At 54.3% G+C, this 21,658-nt stretch overlaps 1 protein-coding gene across 9 annotated transcripts in view; it reads left to right on the forward strand.

Moving 5' to 3' along the window:
* Positions 1 to 942: 942 nt before the first annotated feature.
* Positions 943 to 21,658, forward strand: part of WNK2 (WNK lysine deficient protein kinase 2) — a 146,152-nt gene continuing 125,436 nt past the window's right edge. For all 9 annotated transcript variants that reach the window (XM_065946745.1, XM_065946744.1, XM_065946747.1 and 6 more), the window contains exons 1-2: positions 943 to 1,158; positions 1,727 to 2,400. In XM_065946745.1, coding sequence (XP_065802817.1) covers positions 1,729 to 2,400 — 672 coding nt within the window. In that variant the 5' untranslated portion in view covers positions 943 to 1,158; positions 1,727 to 1,728. The remainder of the gene's footprint in view (positions 1,159 to 1,726; positions 2,401 to 21,658) is intronic.

The following is a 21,658-nucleotide window of genomic DNA, read 5'->3' on the forward strand; positions in this document are numbered from 1 at the left end:
CCTTCCTAACAGTGGGCTGTGCTGGGAACTGGTTGGAGCAGAGGCAGAGGGTAGGCCTTGTCTCCATTCCCCACTACTTCTGTAAGCATTGTTGAACACCAGCTGTGTACTAACCATTATGTTCATCTCATGGATGAGCAAACTGCAACCTGTCCACGAGCTGTTTAGCTGTGTACTCATGGGTCACGGGTCAGCAGAGAGAGTAAGCTCCCTGTCACAAGAGTCAGGCAAAAAGGGCTGCCCCAAACTACCCTTAAGGGCGCAGAGAGCAAGCACAGAGCACTCGGTCAGGGACAGGTTCTTTTCGATCCCCCAGCATCTAGGTTGCCCCTTCGATGTGCGGGGTTTCTTGCTGCCATATTATGTACATCTGCCAGGTATGGGTGGGCAGCAGTCTGCCAGCGATGACATGAATTGCCTGTCATCTCCTCCATCACCGGGCAGGCATGATGCCCACATGCCACCAGCATGTCCTAGGGAGCACGGAGGAAGCCAGACTGGCTTGCATGCGTCTGTCTGGAATATGCTTAGCTTCATTCCTCGATAGGCCTAGGCTCGTCCGTCATGGACAGGCTTGAAACGGATAGGCTTGTAACTCAGGATGTCTTCCTGGACTGATTGAATCGTAATGAAATCGGCAGCCTTTCCAAAAGGCGGACAAACTAGGATGGTCAAGCCGTTTCTGCAGGGGGGATAACAGACCTTTCGCGGCCAGCAGTCCCGTGGGGCATTCCAAAGATCCTCAGAGGCCAGCAGTGCCCCCTGGAGGGGAAACAGGAGGGCCGCAGCGGGCCTGCGCGGCCCCGGGGGCTGGCCTGCAGGTGGCCGCGCGCACCCGAGGACAGGTGGGCGTGCCAGGCCCCGCCCCGCCGCGCCGGCCGGGGGCGGGCAGCCGAATGCCCCGCCCTCCTCGCGCGCCGGGTCGGATCCCGTGCCGGAGCGCAGCCGCGCGGAGCCGGAGCAGCACGCGGGAGCGCGGCCCCGGAGCGGGCCGGCCAGAGGGAGTAGCGTCGCGACCTGGTGCCGAGGGTGACCCGGGCCTGGAGCGCGGACCCTGGCCCTGAGAACTACCCAGACCGAGCGCGGATCCCGGCCCTAAGAGGGGCCTCGCCCGCCCCTGCTGCCGGGCCGCGGGCATGGACGGCGCCCGTTCGCCCTGTGAGTGCAGAGCCCCCCGCCCGCTGCCTTTGTGTGCGCGCCGCGTCGCCGCAGCCCCCTCCCCGCGCGCCCCTCCTGCGCCCCGGGCCGCGTCCTTTGTGGAGCCGCCGCTTGGCCAGTACCTCCTTCTTCCCCAATCTCCTTCACCACTCCCCAGCCCAGGGTTGAGCAGGGCACGGCGCCCCCACTCCCCCAGCCCGGGCCTCCCGGGCTCGTCTTCACCATCTCCACCTCCCAGGGACATCCCAATAGGCCCCTTTCCCCGGGTTGGGCAGGGCACAGGTGTGCTCTCCTCGGCCTCCCGGTCCCCCCTGCAGCCTCCCCCGATCCCCCCCTGAGACAGCCCTGCAGGGCTCCTCCGCGGCCCAGGCCTGAGCAGGGCACGGCCCCCTCCCACCCAACCCGGCCTCCGGGTCGGGTCTGCAGCCACTCCCCACGGACAGCTCGGCAGGTCTCCCCGCGGCCAGGGAGGGCAGGGTGCGGACTCCGGGGTGGTGCTGTTTCATCCCGCGGCCCGGGCAGGTGCGGCGAGGCCCGCACTCACACGGCCCTGTGTCCTTGCCCGCAGAGATGGACGACGATGGCGGCCGCCGAAACGCCGCGGGCGCACTGATGGAGGCCGGGCGCGGTGCGGGGCCGGCGGGGATGGCGGAGCCCGCGGCGGTGCCGCGGGTGCGGGCGGCGCGGCCGGGGCCCCAGCGCTTCCTGCGGCGCAGCGTGGTGGAGTCTGACCAGGAGGAGCCTCCGGGCCTGGAGACTGCCGAGGCGCCGGGCGCGCAGCCCCCGCAGCCGCTGCAGCGCAGGGTGCTACTGCTATGCAAGACGCGCCGCCTCATCGCCGAGCGCGCCCGAGGTCGCCCGGCCGCCCCAGCGCCTGCCGCGCCTGCTGCGCCGCCGAGCAACCTTGCCGACCCAGGCCTGGAGCCGGCGGGAGCGCAGGAACCCGGCCCGGACCCCTCGCCCGCTCCCGTGCCCGCCCCCGACGGCGGTCCCCGTGAGGAGGTAGCGGCCACGAGGAAGGAGGACGCGGGGGCTCCCGAGGCCAGGCCGGAGCTCGGGCGCGCACGCCGGGAGGAGCCCGAGGAGGAGGAAGACGATGAGGACGACCTGAAGGCGGTGGCCACCTCCTTGGATGGCCGGTTCCTCAAGTTTGACATTGAGCTTGGCCGCGGCTCCTTCAAGACGGTCTATAAGGGGCTGGATACGGAGACCTGGGTGGAGGTAGCCTGGTGCGAGCTGCAGGTGAGGGATGCGCTGGCCGCAGGTGGGTGGTGGGTGAGTGCAGATCCGGCATGGCGCCGTGCCTGGCTTAAGCCAGCCCTGGCGGCCGCCGTCTGTCTATCACCCTCTGTGTGGGTGGGTGGTTGTGCTGGCGGTCTGTGCGGGGAAGGCTTGGGTGATGGAGGTCGGACCTCCCAGTGTGTGGTGTGTGAGTGTGGCACGATGTGAGCCCATGATGGAGAGTGGGCGCTTGGAGGGCGTGTCTAACACACCCGTGTCTAACACACACCGTGTGTGGTGGTGCTGCTCTTCTGGGGTGGGCTGACACAGGCGGGGGCTTGGCTAACTTGGTGAGGGTGCTTCGCAGCCCTGGGTCCAGGTGGTCACAGGGTGGTTTGGGGGACTCTCGGCTGCTCTTAAATGAACAGCTTCCTGTATCTTGCAGAGTGCAGATGCCCTAGTTGCGGATATCTGAGGGGTTTCCTTTGACCTGGGGTCTGTTTACAGTGAGGCCTGGGGGATAAAACCTGGAGCTGTTGTCACTATTTAGTTCACGAAATGGATGTGTGAGAAGTCCTAAAGTCAAGTCATGCAAAATGCAGGTGGGGTTTGGTTTGGTTTGGTTTGGTTTTGGTTTTTGTGGATGTAAAGGCTCTGGACATGCATTTTTCATAACCTTGCCCTCCCGCTGGCTGTGTCAGCCTCAGCCCTAGAAGATTATATAAATGGTAACTCAAGCTGCCCTGGGCCAGTCCTGGAAGCTCGGGCAGCGCCTGTCACAGTGGGTGTTTATGGGCCCTCCCTTGTTTGGGGGAACAGCTGTCAGGCACCGGGCTGGCCTATGCGAGAGCTGGCCGTGTGGTGTAAGCCTACCTCAGCACCCTGTAAAGTTATAATAGCTGGGCCTGCCAGTCCTGACGCAGGCTGCCTGCCACACTGCAGGCAGCTTTCCTTTTTGGCTCAGAAATGGGATTTGGTTCTTTGTCCTCTGGGCCCCTGCAGGGTGGCCTGTGTGTGTGTGTATGTGTGAGCTGGCTAATGTGTCCAGTGTCCACCTGTCCTCAGCCTTTCTCCTGACACAAAGAGATCTGGAGATACCCCTCCCCACAGCTCCTTGGTTCTTCTGTAGAAATACAGATTTTTCATGGTGAAGCCAGTGGTGTCCTATTGAGACCCTCAGGAGGGACCGAGAGCTCCTCGCCCTCATGGCTGCAGATTCTGGGCCCTGCTGAGGGCTAGCCTCAGTGGTCTGTGGTCTGGGGCCCTTGGGATGGCACAGTCATGAGCTGGGCTTCACTACTGTGTGTGAACACACAGGAGAGAGGGGACCCGGAAAGGGAAGATGGGAGAGGAAAAAGGATTCCTGATTCTAGAGTGTGGTCATGTGCCTTCCCTCCCTCCCCTCTTACTCTTGCCAAGTGGCCTGGTGTGGCGCTCCAAGCACCCACTGGTGCTCTGCCACGGAATGCCTCTGCAGGGTAGAGGACAGGAGTGGGGGTGTTGCAGCAGGCAGGAGCTGAGTTAGACCTCAGCAGCAAAGCCCAGCTGATCTGGTTGAGGCGCTGCAGGCTCATGTGACCCCTAGAGGAGATTGTTAATTCCCATTCCCTTTAAGGCAAGGCAAGCTGTTCTGCCTCTGGGTCCCTGAGCAGAGCGGCACCAGAGTGTAGCTATCCAGGGGGCCTTTCCTCCTGTCCTCTTGGTGGGAGTGGGAAGGTGGGAGATTTGGCTTCTACTCTGTCTGGTTTTGCTTCTTCTACAGTAATCATTGGGGGCCCCATGCCAGCCAGAAACCTGTTCCTGTATTTCCCCTAACAAGAGGGCTGATGGTGCAGCATTTGGGTTCAGCCGCCTTCTGCTGGGCGGGTCTGAAAGGTGTAAAACTTAGGGCAGCTTAGTTGCAGCTTAGGGCAGCAGCCAGGCGTCTGCTGTGTGTACTCTCCTCTTTACTAAACAGGAGGCTGCTGTCTCCCCCATTGGCTGTTGAGTGCCCACCAAGGTCACCTGTGAGGATCCAGATGATAGAAGGGATGGCAGCATCTTGGGAAGAAGCCACCAGCCGTCCTTAGGAGAGGAGAGAAGGGTGGAGGGTGGAGGGCAGGGTGCCGAGTCAGTCCTCTTAGATCACCAAGCACCAGGGAGGGTGACAAGTGGCCTGCTGGCTTTGTGTGTGGGGAAGGGGCTTCTGAGTGCACAGGGTGGAGACGTTCATCTTCTACCCCGCACCCAGAATTCCCCGGCATCAGGGCTCCCAGTGGAGGGTGGGTTGCCGGGAGCATTGCTTTCAGTGCGGGGAGCTTTGCAGGATTCCTCCTGCTCTCCAATCCTCCCTTCCCCAGTCCTCATAGGCTCGTCAGCAGGCAGCCTTGGAATGCCCTGAAAATCAGCCCTCAAAAGTCTGTTTCCTCCTCTCAACCTTGGGGTCATGGGAGATGTTGGCACCTGCCTGCCTCCCCCAGAACTGAGACAGTGTCACCCATTCACTTTTTCCAGGGTTCCCTGCCAAGGGAAGGGAAAGCTACATTTTTGGACCTAATAAGTCTGGCTTGGAGGATGTAGGATCCCCATGACTTCCAGTTTCCTTCTAGAATTTAGTTTTGAAAGAGCTTTGCGGAAAGAGCAATGTGTGTTCACATCACAGTGAAGGGCAGGGATGTGTTTCACCTCCTGAATTCTCCAGATGTTCAGAGCTCATACTGATTTTGGGGGGAAAGCCATTTTAAAGTATTACCTCCCCTTCTGTTTTATTTTGAATGAATGTGTATTTCTGGCACTAGGACATGTTACAGTGGCAACAGGGACCTAGAACCACTGACTTTAACTCACGTTTCCCATGACTGTGTGGCCAGCTCTGGCCCCTCCCAGACCCCATCCTGTCAGACGGTGCATGGGGTAGCTGGAGCTTCTGGTTGACTCTGGGTTGCCATGGAAGGATAGGTGTGGATCCCTGACATGGTCCTGGGTGACCTAGGCACCCTCTTTCACCTGCTGATGCCTCCGAGCCATGGGCGGGGCCTTGGAGCAAAGAAAATGCAGCCACCCCAGCTTCCGGTCAGTGTCCAGAAGCCTCGTGGGAGATGGCCTGTTGGCCTTTCTTGGACCACCTGCTTAAGCATCTTCCTCGAGAACTTGGAAGGAACCTTGGTTTTCGGCCCCCTTGGTCAGCACTGCCCCCTCCCGTCAGCAGGCCCCTGCATCCAAGGGAGACAGGTCTCAGGTGCTGAGTGCTCCCTCCTCCCCACGGAAAGCTGCTGTTACAGGGTTGGGCCCTGCCTCCGGGGGATTCCACCTGGAGCTCATGTTTCCTGCATTTGTGTCCCGGCCTGTGCCCAGTGTGGGAGATATTTTGCGTCATGGAGGTGTCAGCTCTTGACCTTTCTGGAGTACTTGCAGGGGCTTTGAGGGCCATGAGAGTCCTAAAGAGATACCACGGGGCCTGAGTCCCCATCAGCCAGGGATGGGTGCCTGGGTCCCTCATGTGTCATCGTGAAGCTGTCCTGCTGGTTGGTACTGCCCAGAGTACCAGACTGCACTCTCATGGGGTAGTGATGGCCTGATTCCAGGCCCGGGAGTTGTGAGGACCACAGGACCTACTGACATCTCCTTCCTGTGGCCGTGGAGGATTCATGTGTTCCCAACCCACCCACTCCAGCCAGACCTCTGTCCCATTTACCTCCCTGCGCCCTGGATGTGGATGATGCCTCTAGGGGTCTGCTGGGTGCAGCCATTTGAGCATGCTGGTCCCCTTACTGTCCTCAGAGGGTGACCAGGTCTTCCTGCCGTTGGTCTGGCCTGGCACCTCTCCCGTGGCTGGACTGGGTGCTGAACTCACACACTGACCGTACAAGTGTACCATCGTCTTTCGTGGACAGACCAGGCATGCGCTCTGCTGTGCTGGACAAGCTCAGGCCTGGGATTGAGAGGTGTCTCCTGTGGCCTCCATAGGAGACTCAGGTGCTGCCTCACCTGCTTTCAGAGGAGCCACAAGCAGCCGGATCCGGCGGACATGGGGAGTCAAGGGGATGTGCAGAGGAGATGGCGCTTGCTTGCTGTAGTGGGATGCTTGTGTGCCGTGGTTAGTCCCTCAGTTGTGGCCGACACCTTGTGACCCCGTGGACTGTAAGGATCCTCTGTCCATGGGGGTTCTCCAGGCAAAAATACTGGGAAGCCATGCCCTTCTCTGGGTGATCATCCCAGCCCAGGGATTGAAACCAGGTCTCCCTCGCTGCAGGCGGATTCTTTACTGTCTGAGCCACCAGGAATGCTTAGAAAGGGCTCAGCTCAACTTGGTTGGCGGTCACTGTGCTTTTTAAATTTTTATTAAAAAAGAAATCTTTTAAGAGCTTAGTTTTGTTGTAGGAGGTATAACTTGAAAGCAGCTGGGTGTCGCCCTGAATTTGCTTTCTCAAAGGACGTTCCGTGTACCACCTTGACCACGGTTCTGGTCTGGTTGGTGAGAAGGGTGGGTGCCAGCTGCCTGAGAAGCCTGTGGAATGCACTGGGGAGGGGCCCACCAGTGCTGAAGTGTCTACGTCCAGAACCCAGAGGGGCCTGTCCTGTCCCCAGGCTTTGTTGGGGGTGTGGTCAGAGTGTGGTCAGCAGTGATGGACCAGCAGCCTGAGCTGTGGGTCACCACTGTGGGCACAGGGGGCACTGTGGCTCATTCCCTGTTGGAAGAAGGTGCTTCTCTGGCCAAGTGTGTGTGTCCCAGGGTATTCTCAGGGCTCTGGCGTGTACCAGGCTGAGCGTTTTAGGCCTGAATTGCCCACTGACTTGGAGCCCAGGGGAGGGTCCTCAGACTGTCTAACTTGAGTGGAGGGGTAGTGGGCATTTCTCCACCCCCTGTGCCATTTCAGGTGGTAGCTGGGGTGTAGGTCTGAGGTGGGTAAAGCTTTGCTGGTGGACTGTTATATTAGCTGGAACAGGATGGTGGCAAGAGGAAGAATTGCTGAGAGGAGGGCAGAGAGTGGATGTTCAAGAGCGTTCCCAATGCTGGGTCTTGTGTGTGGGCTCAGCAGTGCAGGGTGGTGTGGCTTATTGGTTCAGCTGGCATTTTTAGAGCACGTGAACTGGTTCCATCCCTGGGATACTACTGTGAACAGAAGCATCTTGGTGGGAGAGCCAGGTTCTCTCAGAGGAGGGCGTGTTTGCGAGAAGCTTGCAGGAGGCAAGAGAGTGAGTCTGTGGAGAGAATGTCCTGCGGCCCTGGGCTGGCTGGCCTTGTTGGGTGCCTGCCACTCACCTTTCAGAATGGCTGACTCTAGCAGCCCTTTGCCTGGCTCTAGGCATCTTTTGGGGCTGGTGGCCTGGGCTGGAGCTGGATGATGCCAAAGATGACACCACAGAGCTCCAGGTCACCACTTTGAAGCAGGATAACTTGACCTTATCCTGCAGGGGTTTGGGCCATGGACTTGGATCTCCTTTGTGGTCTGCCTTGGCTGAACGGTGAGATGGGTGCTGGCATCTGCCTGAGGTGCTGGGAAGGCAAGGTATACTGTGTGGTGTGTGAACCTACTCCGGGAGCAAGGTATCCAGCTGCATTTGGGTCCCAGCCCTGCAACTTCCCAGCGGGAAGGCCATAGTGAGGGCACCTGCCTTGTGAACCTTGGTTTGCCTCTTTGTGCAATGAGGGTGGTGCTAGCCAACCCTCACAGGGTTATGGGGAGTGTGGAGAAGTACATTCAGCACTGAACACAGAGTAGGCACTCTTCTCACCCCATGTGAAGTCCCTCAGTCACGTCCGACTCTTTGCAACCCCGTGGATTGTAGCCTACCAGGCTCCTCTGTCCATGGGATTTTCCTGGCAAGAATGCTGGAGCGGGTTGCCATTTCCTTCTCCAGGGAATCTTCCCGACCCAGGGATCGAACCTGGGTCTCTTGCATTGTAGGCAGATGCTTTACTGTCTGAGCTACCTTTGGCCGCACGCATGCTGGTCTGAACAGTTTTAAGAAGCTGAGCTTGATGTGGAGAGCAAGCTGTATCTGGAGGAGCAGGGAGGCCTGCCTGAGGCTGGAGGGCCGGTGCCTCTGCCTGAACACCTGGCTGCCTTATCATCTGAGCTGCAGATAAGGAGAGGGTGTGAATGAAGCAGCTGCAACCTCCCAGAAGCAGATTAGGATCTGCTTCTGGGCACAGACAGTCCAGGAGCTGTGTTTTGGGTGGAGAGGCTCCCTTGGTGAGGATGCAGAAGCCCAGTCTGTCTGAAGTTGGCAGCCTGAGTCAGCAGTGGGTTTTCCTCCTTCAAATAGTTTTCAAATCCAAATCTGCTCCTGAGAGACTTAAATTCTTAGATTTTCTGGAATACTTGATCACTGCCTTCAATTTATGTCAGCCTTCTCTAAGTAAATGTTAACGTTTTTAAAAAAGAATTGAATAAAAGAGGCAGTGTGGTATGGAGAAATAGATCAATGAAACAGAATAGAGAGCCCAGAAACAAATCCAAATAAATATATGACCTGACCTTTGATAAAGAAGCAAAGGCAACACAATGAGAAAAATGGTCATTTCAACAAACAATACTGGAACAACTGGACATCCACATGCAAAAAAAGGAATTTGGACTCAGACTCTATACCTTTCAAAAAAGTTAACTCACAATGGGTCATAGACTTAAATATAAAAACAGAACTATAAGTCTCCTGGAAGATCACATAGAAGAAAACACAGGTGACATTGAGTTTGGCAATTACTTTTTAAATATGACACCAAAGATATGATCTGTGAGGCAAAAACTTTCTAAGTTCACCTTCATTAAAATGAAGAACTTCTGCTCTGCAGAGGCTTATAAGTGAATGAAAAAACAAAGTGCAGACTAGGAGGAAATCTTTGCCAAATGCATATCTGATAAAGGGCTGTTACCCGGAACCGGGGAGTCTTGCATTGCAGGCAGATTCTTTACCATCTGAGTTACCAGGGAAGTCCCAGAATATACTGAGAACTCTTTAACAATAAGAAATCAGACAACCAGATTAAAAAATGGGCCAGCTATCTTTTTTTGTGGGTCAGAGAAGGTGAACACAGACCCACGTTTTCCTCCTTGTTTCTGACTTTGGCTTCTAGAACAGAGGAAAGCTCCTGGAGGGAAAAGTAGGATAAAGACCTTAATAAACATCTCATCAAAGGAGGTATACTGTTGGCAAATAACCATATGAACAGATACATCATATTTCACTGGGGGAAATGCAAATTGAAACAATGAGATGCCACTAAACAACTATTAGGATGGCCAAAATACAGAACACTGGCATCACCGAGTGGCACTAGTGGTAAAGAACCTGCCTGCCAGTGCAGGAGGTGTAAGAGACATGGGTTCAGTCCTTGGGTTGAGAAGATTGCCTGGAGGAGGGCATGGCAACCCATTCCAGTATTCTTGCCTGGAGAATCCCATGAACAGAGGAACCTGTGAGCTACAGTCCGTAGACTTAAGTGTCTTAGCATACGCATGCACGACATCACCAAATGCTAACAAGGATGTGGAGCAGGCGGAACACTTATTCATTGCTGGTGAGAATGCAAAATAGCACTGCCACATACTCTTACCATACGATTCAGCAGCGATGCTCCTTGGTATTTACCCAAATAAGTTAAAATTTTATGTCTGCATTAAAACCAGCATGCAGATGTTTATAGCAGCTTTGTTCATAATTGCCAAAACTTGGAAGCAACCAGGATAGCTTTCAGTAGTTGAACAGATAAATTATAGTACATGCAGATAATGAAATATTATTCAGTAGTAAAAAGAAAGGAACTATCAAACAATGTAAAGATATGGAGGAATCTTTTTTTTTAACCTATTTATTTTAATTGGAGGCTAATTACTTTACAGTGTTGTGGTGGTTTTTGCCATACATTGACATGAATCAGCCACCAGTGTACATGTGTCCCCCATCCTGAACCCCCTTCCACCTCCCTCCCCATCCCATCCCTCTGGGCTGTCTCAGTGCACCGGCTCTGAGCGCCTTGTTTCATGCATCAAACTTGGACTGGTCACCTGTTTCACATATGGTAGTATATATGTTTCAATGCTGTTCTCTCAAATCGACATGGAGGAGTCTTAAATGCATGTTAGTAAGTGGAAAAATGTCAATTTGCAAAGACTGCATGCTATACAATTCCAATTACATGGCCTTTTGGATAAGGCAAAGCTGTGGAGACAGTTAAAAAATCAGTGGTTGCCAGGAGTTGGTGGGGAGGGAGTGATGAATAGGTAGAGTATGGAGGATTTTTAGGGCAGTGGGACTATTCTGTGTGATATTTTTTTTTTTTTTTTTTTTTTTAATATTATTTTATTAGTTGGAGGCCAATCACTTTACAACATTTCAGTGGGTTTTGTCATACATTGACATGAATCAGCCATATAGTTACATGTATTCCCCATCCCGATCCCCCCTCCCACCTCCCTCCCCACCCGACTCCTCAGGGTCCTCCCAGTGCACCAGGCCCGAGCACCTGACTCATGTATCCCACCTGGGCTGGTGGTCCGTTTCACCATAGATAATATACATGCTGTTCTTTCAAAACATCCCACCCTCACGTTCTCCCCCAGAGTTCAAAAGTCTGTTCTGTATTTCTGTGTCTCTTTTTCTGTTTTGCACATCATCCATCATTATAATATCACACAGAGTTATCGCCACCATCTATCTAAATTCCGTATATATGTGTTAGTATATATACGGAATTTAGATAGATGGTGGCGATAACTCTGTGTGATATTATAATGATGGATGTGTTAGTTGCTCAGTCATGTCCAACTCTTTGTGACCCCATGAACTATAGCCCACCAGGTTCCTCTGTCCATGGAATTCTCCAGGCTAGAATACTGGAGTGGGTTGCCATTTCCTTCTCTAGGGGATCTTCCCACCCCAGGGATTGAACCCAGATCTCCTGCATTGCAGGCAGATTCTTTACTGCCTCAGCCATCAGGGAAGCCCATAATGATGGATACATGTCATAAATTTGTCCAGACTCATAGAATGAGCAACACCAAGAGAGAACTGAAATATAAAGTATGGACTTTAGTTAACAATAATTTATCAATATTGACATATCACTCATAACAAAGTGCCACACCAAAGCAAGGTGTTAGTAATAGACAGTACTGTGCAGGTGTGAGGGAGTACAGGGGAACTCTGTTTTCTGCTCAGTCTTTCTATAAACTGAGAACATCTTTAAAAAAAAATAGTTTATCAACTAAAAAACAAAGCAAAGCAGTGTAACAGCTACATTAAAGAAGTCTGCGGAAATGAAAAAACTCATAATTAAGTGATTATAATTACTTATTATTTTTGCCTATTACCTTCAAGTTCTTGTTTCCCCATATATGGCTTTTATAAATACCATTATAGTCTCTAGGTGTCATTGCTTTTAAAGTCTTATCTTTATGTTTCTCGAGTGTTTCTTAATCCTGTGTATTGGTTTGCAAGGAGAGTCTGCGGTTTAGGGTCCATTCCTGTCTTTGTGCTTCCTGTTCTGGTCCTCCTGGAGGGGTTTTCCAGAAAGCCCCGCTCAGCTGTGCTCTGAAGGTGGGGAGCTGACTGCAGCCTGGGCAGAGTGTCCCTGACCATGGCAAGGTGGTCTTGGATTGTGAGCTCCCTAAGCATCTGCTTCCAGGAGCTTCTGTGCTCCCGGAGTGGTCTTTATGCCTTGTGCACAAGTCAGTAGGGTCTAGACAGTGGACCCCCTCATGCCCCACCTCCCTGGGGACCAGGGATGGCCAACTTCTGAGCTGGGATATTTCCCAGGTGCTCAGGAGTGGGATCTCTTTGGTGGCTTCAGGAATTAAAGATGGCATGGCATGAACCCTGCCCAGGCACATGGGCAGAGGCGGCTGTGGAGGAAAGAGGGGTGCCAGATGAGGCCTGGTGCCCCCGAATCCTGGTGGTTTGCACAGAGCTGTCCTCACTTGGCTTTGGGGGGTGGGGGAGGGGATGTTCCTTGGCAGTAAGGTTGAGGCCTGACTATCAGCTGGCCATGAGCAGGATGTGGGCACAAAGGTAGGGAGGAAGCTGTGGTGTGCGGAGGACTTGAAATGGATGTGTAGACCTGTATGTGAGTTTATTAGGTTCTCGGAACCACTTTGAGAGGTCTTGGGACTCTGTCTTCGCAGATGAGAAGGAGACTCGGGGGAGGTGTCACACTTCTAAGCTCACACTGAGGGGCAGCAGCTGGTGGCATACTTCAGGCCTCTCCCCGGGATTGTTATTTTCCATGTGTGTTCAGGGGCTTCCCTGGAAGCTCAGCTGGTAAAGAATCCACCTGCAATGCAGGAGACCCTGGTTCGATTCTTGGGTTGGGAAAATCCTCTGGAGAAGAGATAGCTACACTCTTCAGTATTCTTGGGCTTCCCTGGTGGCTCAGATGATAAAGCATCCGCCTGCAGTGCGGGAGACCTGGGTTCGATCCCTGGGTTGGGAAGATCCCCTGGAGGAGGGTGTGACAACTCACTCCAGTATTCTTGCCTGGAGAATCTCCATGGACAGAGGAGTCTGGCAGGTTACAGTCCATGGGGTCGCAAAGAGTCGGACACGACTGAGCAGCTCCGCCTAGCACAGTGTGTGTTCAGAAGGTTACTGGGGAAAGGGAGGTGTTACTAAATAGGCGTGGGGAATGCTGGGTCAAGAATGAATTGCTGTTGTGGGACTTCTCTCGGAGCCTTTAAAATACTCACTGTGTTGTGAAGCTCTCAATGGGGCATGGGAGGCCTTGCACCCCTTCCACCTTTTCTTGGCTCTTTGAACATCTCATGGGATTAGGATGGGCTCTGGGGAGTGTCCTGTTGGCTGACTGTTGGTCGAGGTGCGTATGTTCCCGTGGCATGCCTTGGCTCCATTTCAAACACCATGGGAGTTCCCATCTCACTCACTGGTGGTGCTGTTGGCGCACTTGGATCTAAACATGGAAAGCTGGCCTTGCCCTTGAGACTTTCTACCTGTCTCAGGTCAGAAGCTGCCCTGGAAGGACCTGTCCTTCTGATGTCCACCCCCACCACTCCCAACTCCCAGGCCTCCTGCTTTCCTGATTCTTTCTGTACTTTCTCAGAAGTGGTAAACTGGGAAAAGTCTTAGCTATAAGCCAAGTGTGGCGAAGCAGTGCAGACCTTTGATAATTCCCCGAATCTGAAATCTGGGGATGGCCAGTCCAGGGCCTTAGAGACTCAGCAGTGTCAGCAGGGTACTTTCCTCAGCCTTGTTGAATTTGTCCCCTGTCTCATTGCCTCATGGTGGCAGAATAGCTGCCATGGTTCCAGATATCACAGCCGTATTTGAAGACAGGAAGCAAGTAGGTGGTTAGGTGGCAGTTAGGTAAGATGTCCATATTTTAATTCATAAAGGGAAATATTTGCCAGTAAGCCTCTTTGGTTTTTCTGGTTTACAATGAGATAGTGTGGTCTCCCTTCATGGTAGGGGCATCTGGGAAAGGCTTGATGGTGTAGATGGGTCATGATTTGTTTCCTGGGATGGGGCACAGTGGGTTTTGTTGGTAGAAAGGTGTGGCATGCAGTGGGCAGGTGCAGAGGGGTGCTTTCCTGTGTCTGTCTAGGTTTCTTTGGTTTCCTTGGTTTCCTCCCAGGATCTGATTGGTGCTCGTGTTTGATGAGGCCCTCCTCCACCTGGGCCTGTCTTCTGGACAGAACAACCCACTTACTCTTTTAGGTGCCTCCAGGGGCTGCTATGCCATACTCCTCCCATCTCTCACTTCCCAGAGTCTGTGGCTGGGATCCGGTGACCTGGGAGTTCTCTGCGAGCTCTCTTTCCTTTTTCTCTGAGCTTTACATTTCCCCACAAACTTTTTATTTTGAAAAACTTGGACAGAAGAGTTGAAGTTATCAGTTGTTAACATTTTGGCACGTTAGCTTTGTCTCTATACCTCTGCGCGTGTTTTATTTTGACCCATATACAACTTGCCCTGAAAACTTCAGCGCGTGGCTCCTTACAGGAGTGAAGATATTTTCCTACAAAAGCACAGTTCAGTGTCCCACTCAGGTCTAACTTGGATGCTGTCAGCCACACATCTGATGTGGACTGTGCCTTCCTAATAGTTTTCCTGTTTGGATTCAGGATGCAGTCAAGAGTCATGCACTGCATCTGGTTGTTTTGTTAGTTTTCATCTAGAACGGTCCTCCCCCGCAGCGTGCTGGCACTGGGCCCCTCCGGTGTGTTGGGGTTGCGAGGACGAAGGGGGTTGTGGACAATGGATGGGGAGGCCACCGTGAGCTTTTAGGGGAACACTTCCAGCCACCTGATTTCTAGGAGGGTGATGGACATGACCATGCTGAAACCTAAAAAAGGAAAAACTGCCTCAAATGTTTTTCCTCTGACGTAGCAGTTTTTACTTTGGTACGTGCCCTTTTTGTCTCTTTTTTATGTTCTTGGGTATTTTGCAAAGTCATAATTGTAGCATTTGTACTAATGTGTGTGATGATGGTGAATCACCACATGCCTGCAGTTTCTACCTCCTTGAGCTTTGGTGAAAGCCCACCACAGGGACGAGTGGGTCTGCCAGTCTCCCTCTTCCCTCGGGGGTAAGTTCAGGGTGGGCTCACCCCCTGCCCGGCCCACAGCTGGGCCCAGGGTTTTGCATGCCCCTCTCATCTCTAGATTGGGGCCAGACCTGTCAGGGTGCCTCCCCCTGCGCCGTGGGGGATGCAGCATCTCTGCCCAGGCGCTGCTGTGGTCTCTGGGGCACCCCACACAGAGCTGGCTGTTGGGCTCTGTCTCAAGCCAGGAAGTTCTCTTGCTGCTCTGGCCAGCAGCAATCCACTGGCACCTGCCCCAACAGGTTCTGAGGCATTTCTTCTCTTTAATTAAAAGTTTCAAGTGGGAGAATAAATTTGGCTTTTTTGGAAGAAGCGTTGTAAGCTTGAAGGGTGGAGTAACGAGGACCAGGGCCAGGGCAGTGGTGAAGTCACCAGGTATATTCCTGGGTGTGATGAGGGCCCATGTGTGTTTGCATTTTTAGAAATACTCTATCATGCTGAAGTGTTTTGTGGCAATAGAAGTAATTGATTTAAGGGGACTGCAGGGTCATTTGATTAGCAGCAGTGCTAGGGTCCTCTGAAAGCCTCCCATGCCCCCCCCCCCCTCATCCTCTCAGGTCTTTGAGACCATCCTGTGTTTCCAGTTGGAAGCAGATTCCCAAAGGTCTAGGTCTTGATGGCCCCAGCCACAGGCAGAGTGGGCTGGTTCTAGGGGACCCTGTGGAACAGTCTAGATATCTGCACTGTCTCGGGCCCTGTGGATGTAGGTAGCACCCTGCCTCTCCCTGGCTGTGCACTGGACCTGGGCATATGAGAGTGATCTGCTGTAACGTTTGCTGGGGGATGGTTGGTTGGGGTCCTGATGTCTCGGGTGGGTCCTGGTTTTATCATGGGGTGATGGTGAGCGCTGAGACTCCTCTGTCAGCACAGGTGTGGTGCTGTGAGTGATTTGGAGCCCCTCAGAGGGGACTGGTTCCAGGGGATGGTAGAGAGTGTGAGGCAGGGGTGTCCCCAGGCACTGGGGACCCTGACTGTGAGTGGGATTCTTGGCCAGTGGACCCACTTTCCCTATCTATACTGACTTCCGGGGTTTGGGGCCCAGCCTCAGGGGGGCTTGCCTGCCTCTGCCCATCTTGCTTAGTTGCCTTTGCAAGTTTGAGGTTAACATCCCCTGGACAGTACCCCTGGGGTACCTACAGAACTAGTGTGGGTTTTTAGGGCCCTTGGGTGGTCTGCCCTGGCTGGGGTCTGGTTGTCGTGGCTGCAGGCCCGGCTCAGCCCAAGGGGAGGTATGCACAGGTGACTGCGTTTGCTGTTTGTGAAAAGAAGGTTAAAAGGGAAACTGGGAAGTGAATAAACTCAGAGGAAGAGGACAGGGTGAGTTTAGGGAAAATGGTAAAACATGTTAAAAAACAAAAAAACTATCAAAAATAAAATGAAACAACAGCAGATGAAAATAAACTGAAAGTTTTTAAAAAGAAAGGGATACACAATGCTCTTTGAAAGTAGAGGAAAACAAAAGGCTGAATGATGGAGGGGCATACGTTTATTCTCGTGGACATCAAACTGCTGGAGCCTACATAGTGGGTCAGTGTGTTGTGCACCCCACCTGGCAGAGTAGACGCTTCCCCATAACCCCGGCCCCAGGGCCCCTTGCCCGGCTGCTATCTTCCGGATCGCCTGCCTGCCCTAACATTTCCTGCACGTAGATCACACAGTGTGTGTTCAGCCTTTTGTCTGCGGCCCGTGCACGTGTCAGTAAGCCTTTGGGACTCAGCCCTGGCTGCACCAATCACAGTCCGTCCCTTTTCTGCTGTGTAGGTGTCCTCAGTCTGTGGACAGACTTGGGTGGTTTCCAGTCTGGACTGTAATGGATTGGAGGGAGGCCGCAGAGGTGGAGGTGGGGGTCAGGGGCTGCCCTGTCCTTGTCCTTAGTAGCACGAGGCCCCTGCTTGCCCGGACTGTGGTAGATGCCCACTCATGCCGTTGCTCATTACTTCCTGGGAGTCCTGAGTCTGGAGAGCCCTTCTGTACTTCTTGCAGTGGGGTCAGTGTGGAGGCAGCCTGCCCTGGCCTCTGTGTCCAGACAGCAAGGACCCAGACCCCTGGTGGGCACGCTTGCTCCAGTTGAAGAGAGCAGCTGCCTGGCAGGAAACCCCAGCCCTCTCGCCGCCCCGCCCTCTCACCTGCAGCTCCCCGTGTCCTGGGAAGCGTGGTGTTTGGCTCACGGCAGGCCTGCCTGAGATGTCCGTCAGCCTCTGTAAATATTTGATGACGGCGATGATAAAAAACAAAGCCCTGCTCTGTTCCTGGAGGGGAGCAAGACGGTGACTCTGGAACGTTCCGGCCCTGCTGACTGCTTCCTGGAGAGGTTTATAGATGCATTTTTTGAGGCAGGCCCTTTGTGTCCTCAGTCAGGCAAGGCGGAGCGGAGGCAGTGTAGCCAACTTTCCACTTGGAGCCTGGCTGCGCCTCTCGTGAGTGCCGCTGGCCAGGCCGGGGCTCACAGTGGGATCTTGCCCTTCAGATGTGACCTGGGACAAAGCCCTGGCCACAGGTCCTGGGGAGGAGCTCAGAGAAGCCAGGGGGACTCGGGTTTGGCATAGGCACCGGACCTTATGGCAGAGAGGTTAGTGGCTGGCCAGTACTGTTGGGCTTAGCTGGAGTGTCACAGGTATATCACATACCTACCTCTGTGGTCCTGCCCCGTGGTCCTGCCCCGTGGTCCTGCCCCCACAGCTCTGCCCCCGTGGTCCTGCTCCCACAGTCCTTCCCCTGTGACCTGGATGTGGCAGCAGCAGCGCCTGACTCTGGCTTCCCCACCACTGTCTGTTGCTTGTGCAGGCTGTGAGTGTGCCGAAGATGCCCCGTCAGGCCGTGCTGGCCTCCGTGTGCCAGACTAATATCTGTCGCCTTGGGTCTGTGTGCCCGAGTAGAGGCCTCCCTGCCCCGTGGCCGCTTCTGTGGGAATGACAGACCCTTTGAGGCAGCCTTGCTGAAGGGGAGCAGGCCTCCAGGGCTCTGGAGTCAGGGCCACAGCCCTAGCAGACAGCGAAGGCCCTCTGTGGGTGGGGCAGGAACTGCTAGTGGGCCTCTGTGCTCCTGGGGGTGGGGGCGGGTGTTCCAGATGGGTGTTTATGGCTGATGGCCTTTCAACGAAGGGTTTCTGCTGTGTTTTCTCTTTGGAGGAAGGAAGATATTATGGGCTGGGTGGGTGGGGGTAGGTATAGTTTGGTGGAGGTTGAATTAACGAGGGTTTCAAAGGACTGTGTCTCTGAGTATAATTATTAATGGTCATGATAAGAGCTATGGCAATTTCCTGAAAGCTCACCAAGGACCTGTGTTAACGTGTGTGTTGATGTTTCTTACTGAGTCCCGGTTGCTGCCCCAGGAGGCTGGTTTATCCTCTGAGGTCCAGGAAGGCTGTGCTTGCTGAAACTGTTCCTCCACCGGGCTGCCTTTGTCTGGGATTCCTGTTGGCCACTCAGAGTACTCTCAGTCCTGCTGCGGGGGCAAGGCTGGAGCCCCTGCTGCCTGGACCTGGAAGGGCAGTTCCTGGGGGCTGTGGGAAGGGGGCCAGCCAGTCTGATCCAAGCAGGGGTATAGAGCACTGTCGTGAGCCTTGAGCACACTTTGCTGAACCTGGTTTGTGCCGTGAAACTGGAGTGAGGGCCCCCGGGCCTGATGGGCTGGGTGTGGCCAGAGGAAGGTGTGGAGGCCAGGAGGGGGCACAGTTCTTGGCAGCGTGGACAGGTGGCCCCATGTGGGCAGTGAGAGATGGGCTGTAGATGAAAGAGGTCCCATGTGGGGCTTCCTTCTTCATCTAGAGAGGGAAAAGATGAATTAAAAAGATGGCATTACCCCCGAGTGTCAGTTGTGAGACTGGGTGATGGCTGGTTTGGGGAGAGATGTGTCTGGTGTGAGTGCTGTAGGCAAGGGGCCCCGGTTAAGGAAACTCACTGGCGATCTTAACCTGGTCAGTGGGCATGAGGGGCTGTTGCAGGCTTTTGCAGGGATGATATGAAAACAGGGTTCAGGGACAAGGGCTTGACAGTTGCATGTGAGATGGTGGGAGCAGTAGAGGCACCGGGTGGCTGCGGCCACTTCCTGCGGATCTGTCCATGCAGGCAGCCTGCTGACTCATCACTGTTGGGGGCGGCAGAAAAAATGAAGGCTCCACCTGTGGCATGTGATGAGCTGCCTGTGGCCGCAGGAAGGGGTGGCTTCGCTCTCTGGGGAGGCATGTACAGCCAGCCCATGGGTTCTGAGGGGTCTGTCCTAAAAGCTTCTGCCTGGGACCTGGCTCTGGGCTGATGGCCCATGTACCCCCTCTACCTGTCACAGAGCTGCATATGTCCTGTGGCCAGAGAGTCGAGTGGACCTTACCTGCCAGATGGGACCTGCCAGGGCTGCGGTCTCCATGGCAGGGAGAGGGAGTTCAGGAGAGGACACAGCCAGCTGTCCTGTGGCCATTCCCTCGACTCCCTCCTGGAGGGCTGTCCTGCTGCTCCCTACAGGCCAAGAGTAGATTCAGCCTGTAGGAGGCAAAGGAGTCAGTGAATAGTAGGAAGCAAGGCTCTCTGGGGACATATGTTGGACTTGTGCTCAAATCAGAAAAGTGTTTGCATTTGTGGGAGATCCTGTTTTCCTCCCTCCATTCTGGTACAAATATTATTGTTTAGTGACCTCCTTCCCCAAAGTCTATATTTGCAGATCAGCTTTACCCATGACGGGAGGCATGAGGGCCAGGGTTGGCCAGATGCCTCCTTCCAGCTGACCAGCCCTTCTCTCCTGCCCCCTGCGGGCACTCTCTGTACCCCACCATCTCTTTGCGATCTCATCTCTGTACTCCCCTCTCCCAAAAGCCCCCCTCCCCCATCTCTGTCCCCACCCCCTGCTTAACAGGAGCTCTGTATCCATAGCAACAGTTGCTGCTGTGGAAGCCACTGCCTGCCTCCTCATCCCATGGGGAGGTATTTTTGGCACTGCAGAGAGATATTTATTTTATTTTTGGTTTGACTTTTCCTCTCTGAGTGAGCACTACACAGACAGAGCTGGGGGCAGTGTTCAAGGAGGCCTTTGCGCTGAGAGGGGCACTGGGCTCAAGAGCCGCCTTGTGTAGACACGGGCCCTTCCCCAGGGGATCCTGTAGACCCCATCAGAGATGATGGCTCCTTTGAGCAGCCTCTGGGGATGTAGATCACGGGGTCACAGATTGTACTAGGGGTTTGGGGCAGTGACTCTGGACAGCAGGAGAAGCCAGTGGGGTAAGCCTGGACTTGAGGAGTGGTCTGACTGAAGCCCCTGGGAGCATGCAGGGCATTGGCCTTTTGGGCACCAGCCAGCCTAGCGCTGGCCCTGGAGCCTAACGCTGTAAGTTCCTGTGATGCTGCCTGGGCTCCATTTTACAGGCTGGGGATACTGATGCCACCAGGGTGGTCTTCAGCACCTTGGCTAGACATCTCCTTCTGAGACATCTTCCTGTCCCCCCAAGGCCCAGGATGGCAGAATATCTGGGCTCAGCTTCTTCCCCTAGTGTGTGAAAGTGAAAGTCGCTCGGTCGTGTCCAACTCTTTGTGACCCCATAGGCTATATAGTCCGTGGAATTCTCCAGGCCAGAATATTGGAATGGATAGCCGTTCCCTTCTCCAGGGAACCTTCCCAACACAGGAATCGAATCCAGGTCTCCCGCATTGCAGGCAGATTCTTTACCAACTGAACTATCAGGGAAGCCCTCCCCTAGTGTGTGGGCCCCCCCTCATTTCTTTGGGGGTTGGGACGGTACCCTTCTTTTGCTCTAGTCTTGGCCGCTGTGAGTAGAGGTGACGCTCACTTATGGCACCTGCCCCGACACAGCTTTGCTCCTTACTGGGAGTGCCACTGGGCTGCCCGGGAGACCCCAGGGGCATGGGATCTGCCCCGTCTGGCCCAGGCACACCCTGGCATGTGGCTGGGGGCCGTGGGTTTCCAGTGTCCTTGACTGAGACATCAGGGGGCTTGGCGGCCAGATGGATGATGATGGAGTGGACAGGTCTTCTCATGAGCCAGTGCTGGGGTTGATGTGTGCTGGGTTTGTCCTGGAGGGACTATCACTGAGGGAGGTTCACAATGCATCTGCTGCCATTGGTGGGGAGTTGTGGCCCCTCGGGGAGGGAGTCCAATCCCCTCTCGTGGGTTTCCTTGTTGAGGAGGTGGCTGGGTGTGCTGCACCCCAGAGTGACTAAGAGCTGTTCCCTGATCCTCCACGTGGGTGTGATGGCAGCTTGCAGGGAGCCGTGGCATTGCTCATGATGCCTATGCCTGGCCAGGTTTCCTGCAAGGGTCATGACAGGGCATCCAAATCAGAGTCAAGGGCACTGGTGCTGACTTGAGGGCCAGGCAACCCAGTTGTTATTTCTGATTTATCATCATGGAAATTCCATATACGTCAGAAAGTAGACTAATAAACCTCATCCCACCCCAAATTATTATCAGGAGGTTCCTATACTTTATCTTCTCAATCTCTCAGTTTTGGATAAGCTCCCAAGTACAGACCTGAGGGGTTAGACCTGCCCAGATCTTTGGAGGGACCTTAGTTACCATCACTGACAGGCAATACCTGCCAGTTCCCCCCTAACCCCTGCAGAGGGTTGCATTTCCCATTGATCAATACACAGTAAGTGCTCAGTGCACACATGGGAGGATTGGACTGGTCCATGTGCCCCCCAGAGGAGATGGAGCTCAACAGGAAGAAGCATTCAGGGTTTGTGGGTCTTACAGAATCAGGAATTCTGTCTCCAGTGAGTGTGTTTGGTGCAAACCCA

This window comes from Muntiacus reevesi, chromosome 10 (genome assembly GCF_963930625.1).
Source record: "Muntiacus reevesi chromosome 10, mMunRee1.1, whole genome shotgun sequence".
NCBI lineage: Eukaryota > Metazoa > Chordata > Mammalia > Artiodactyla > Cervidae > Muntiacus > Muntiacus reevesi.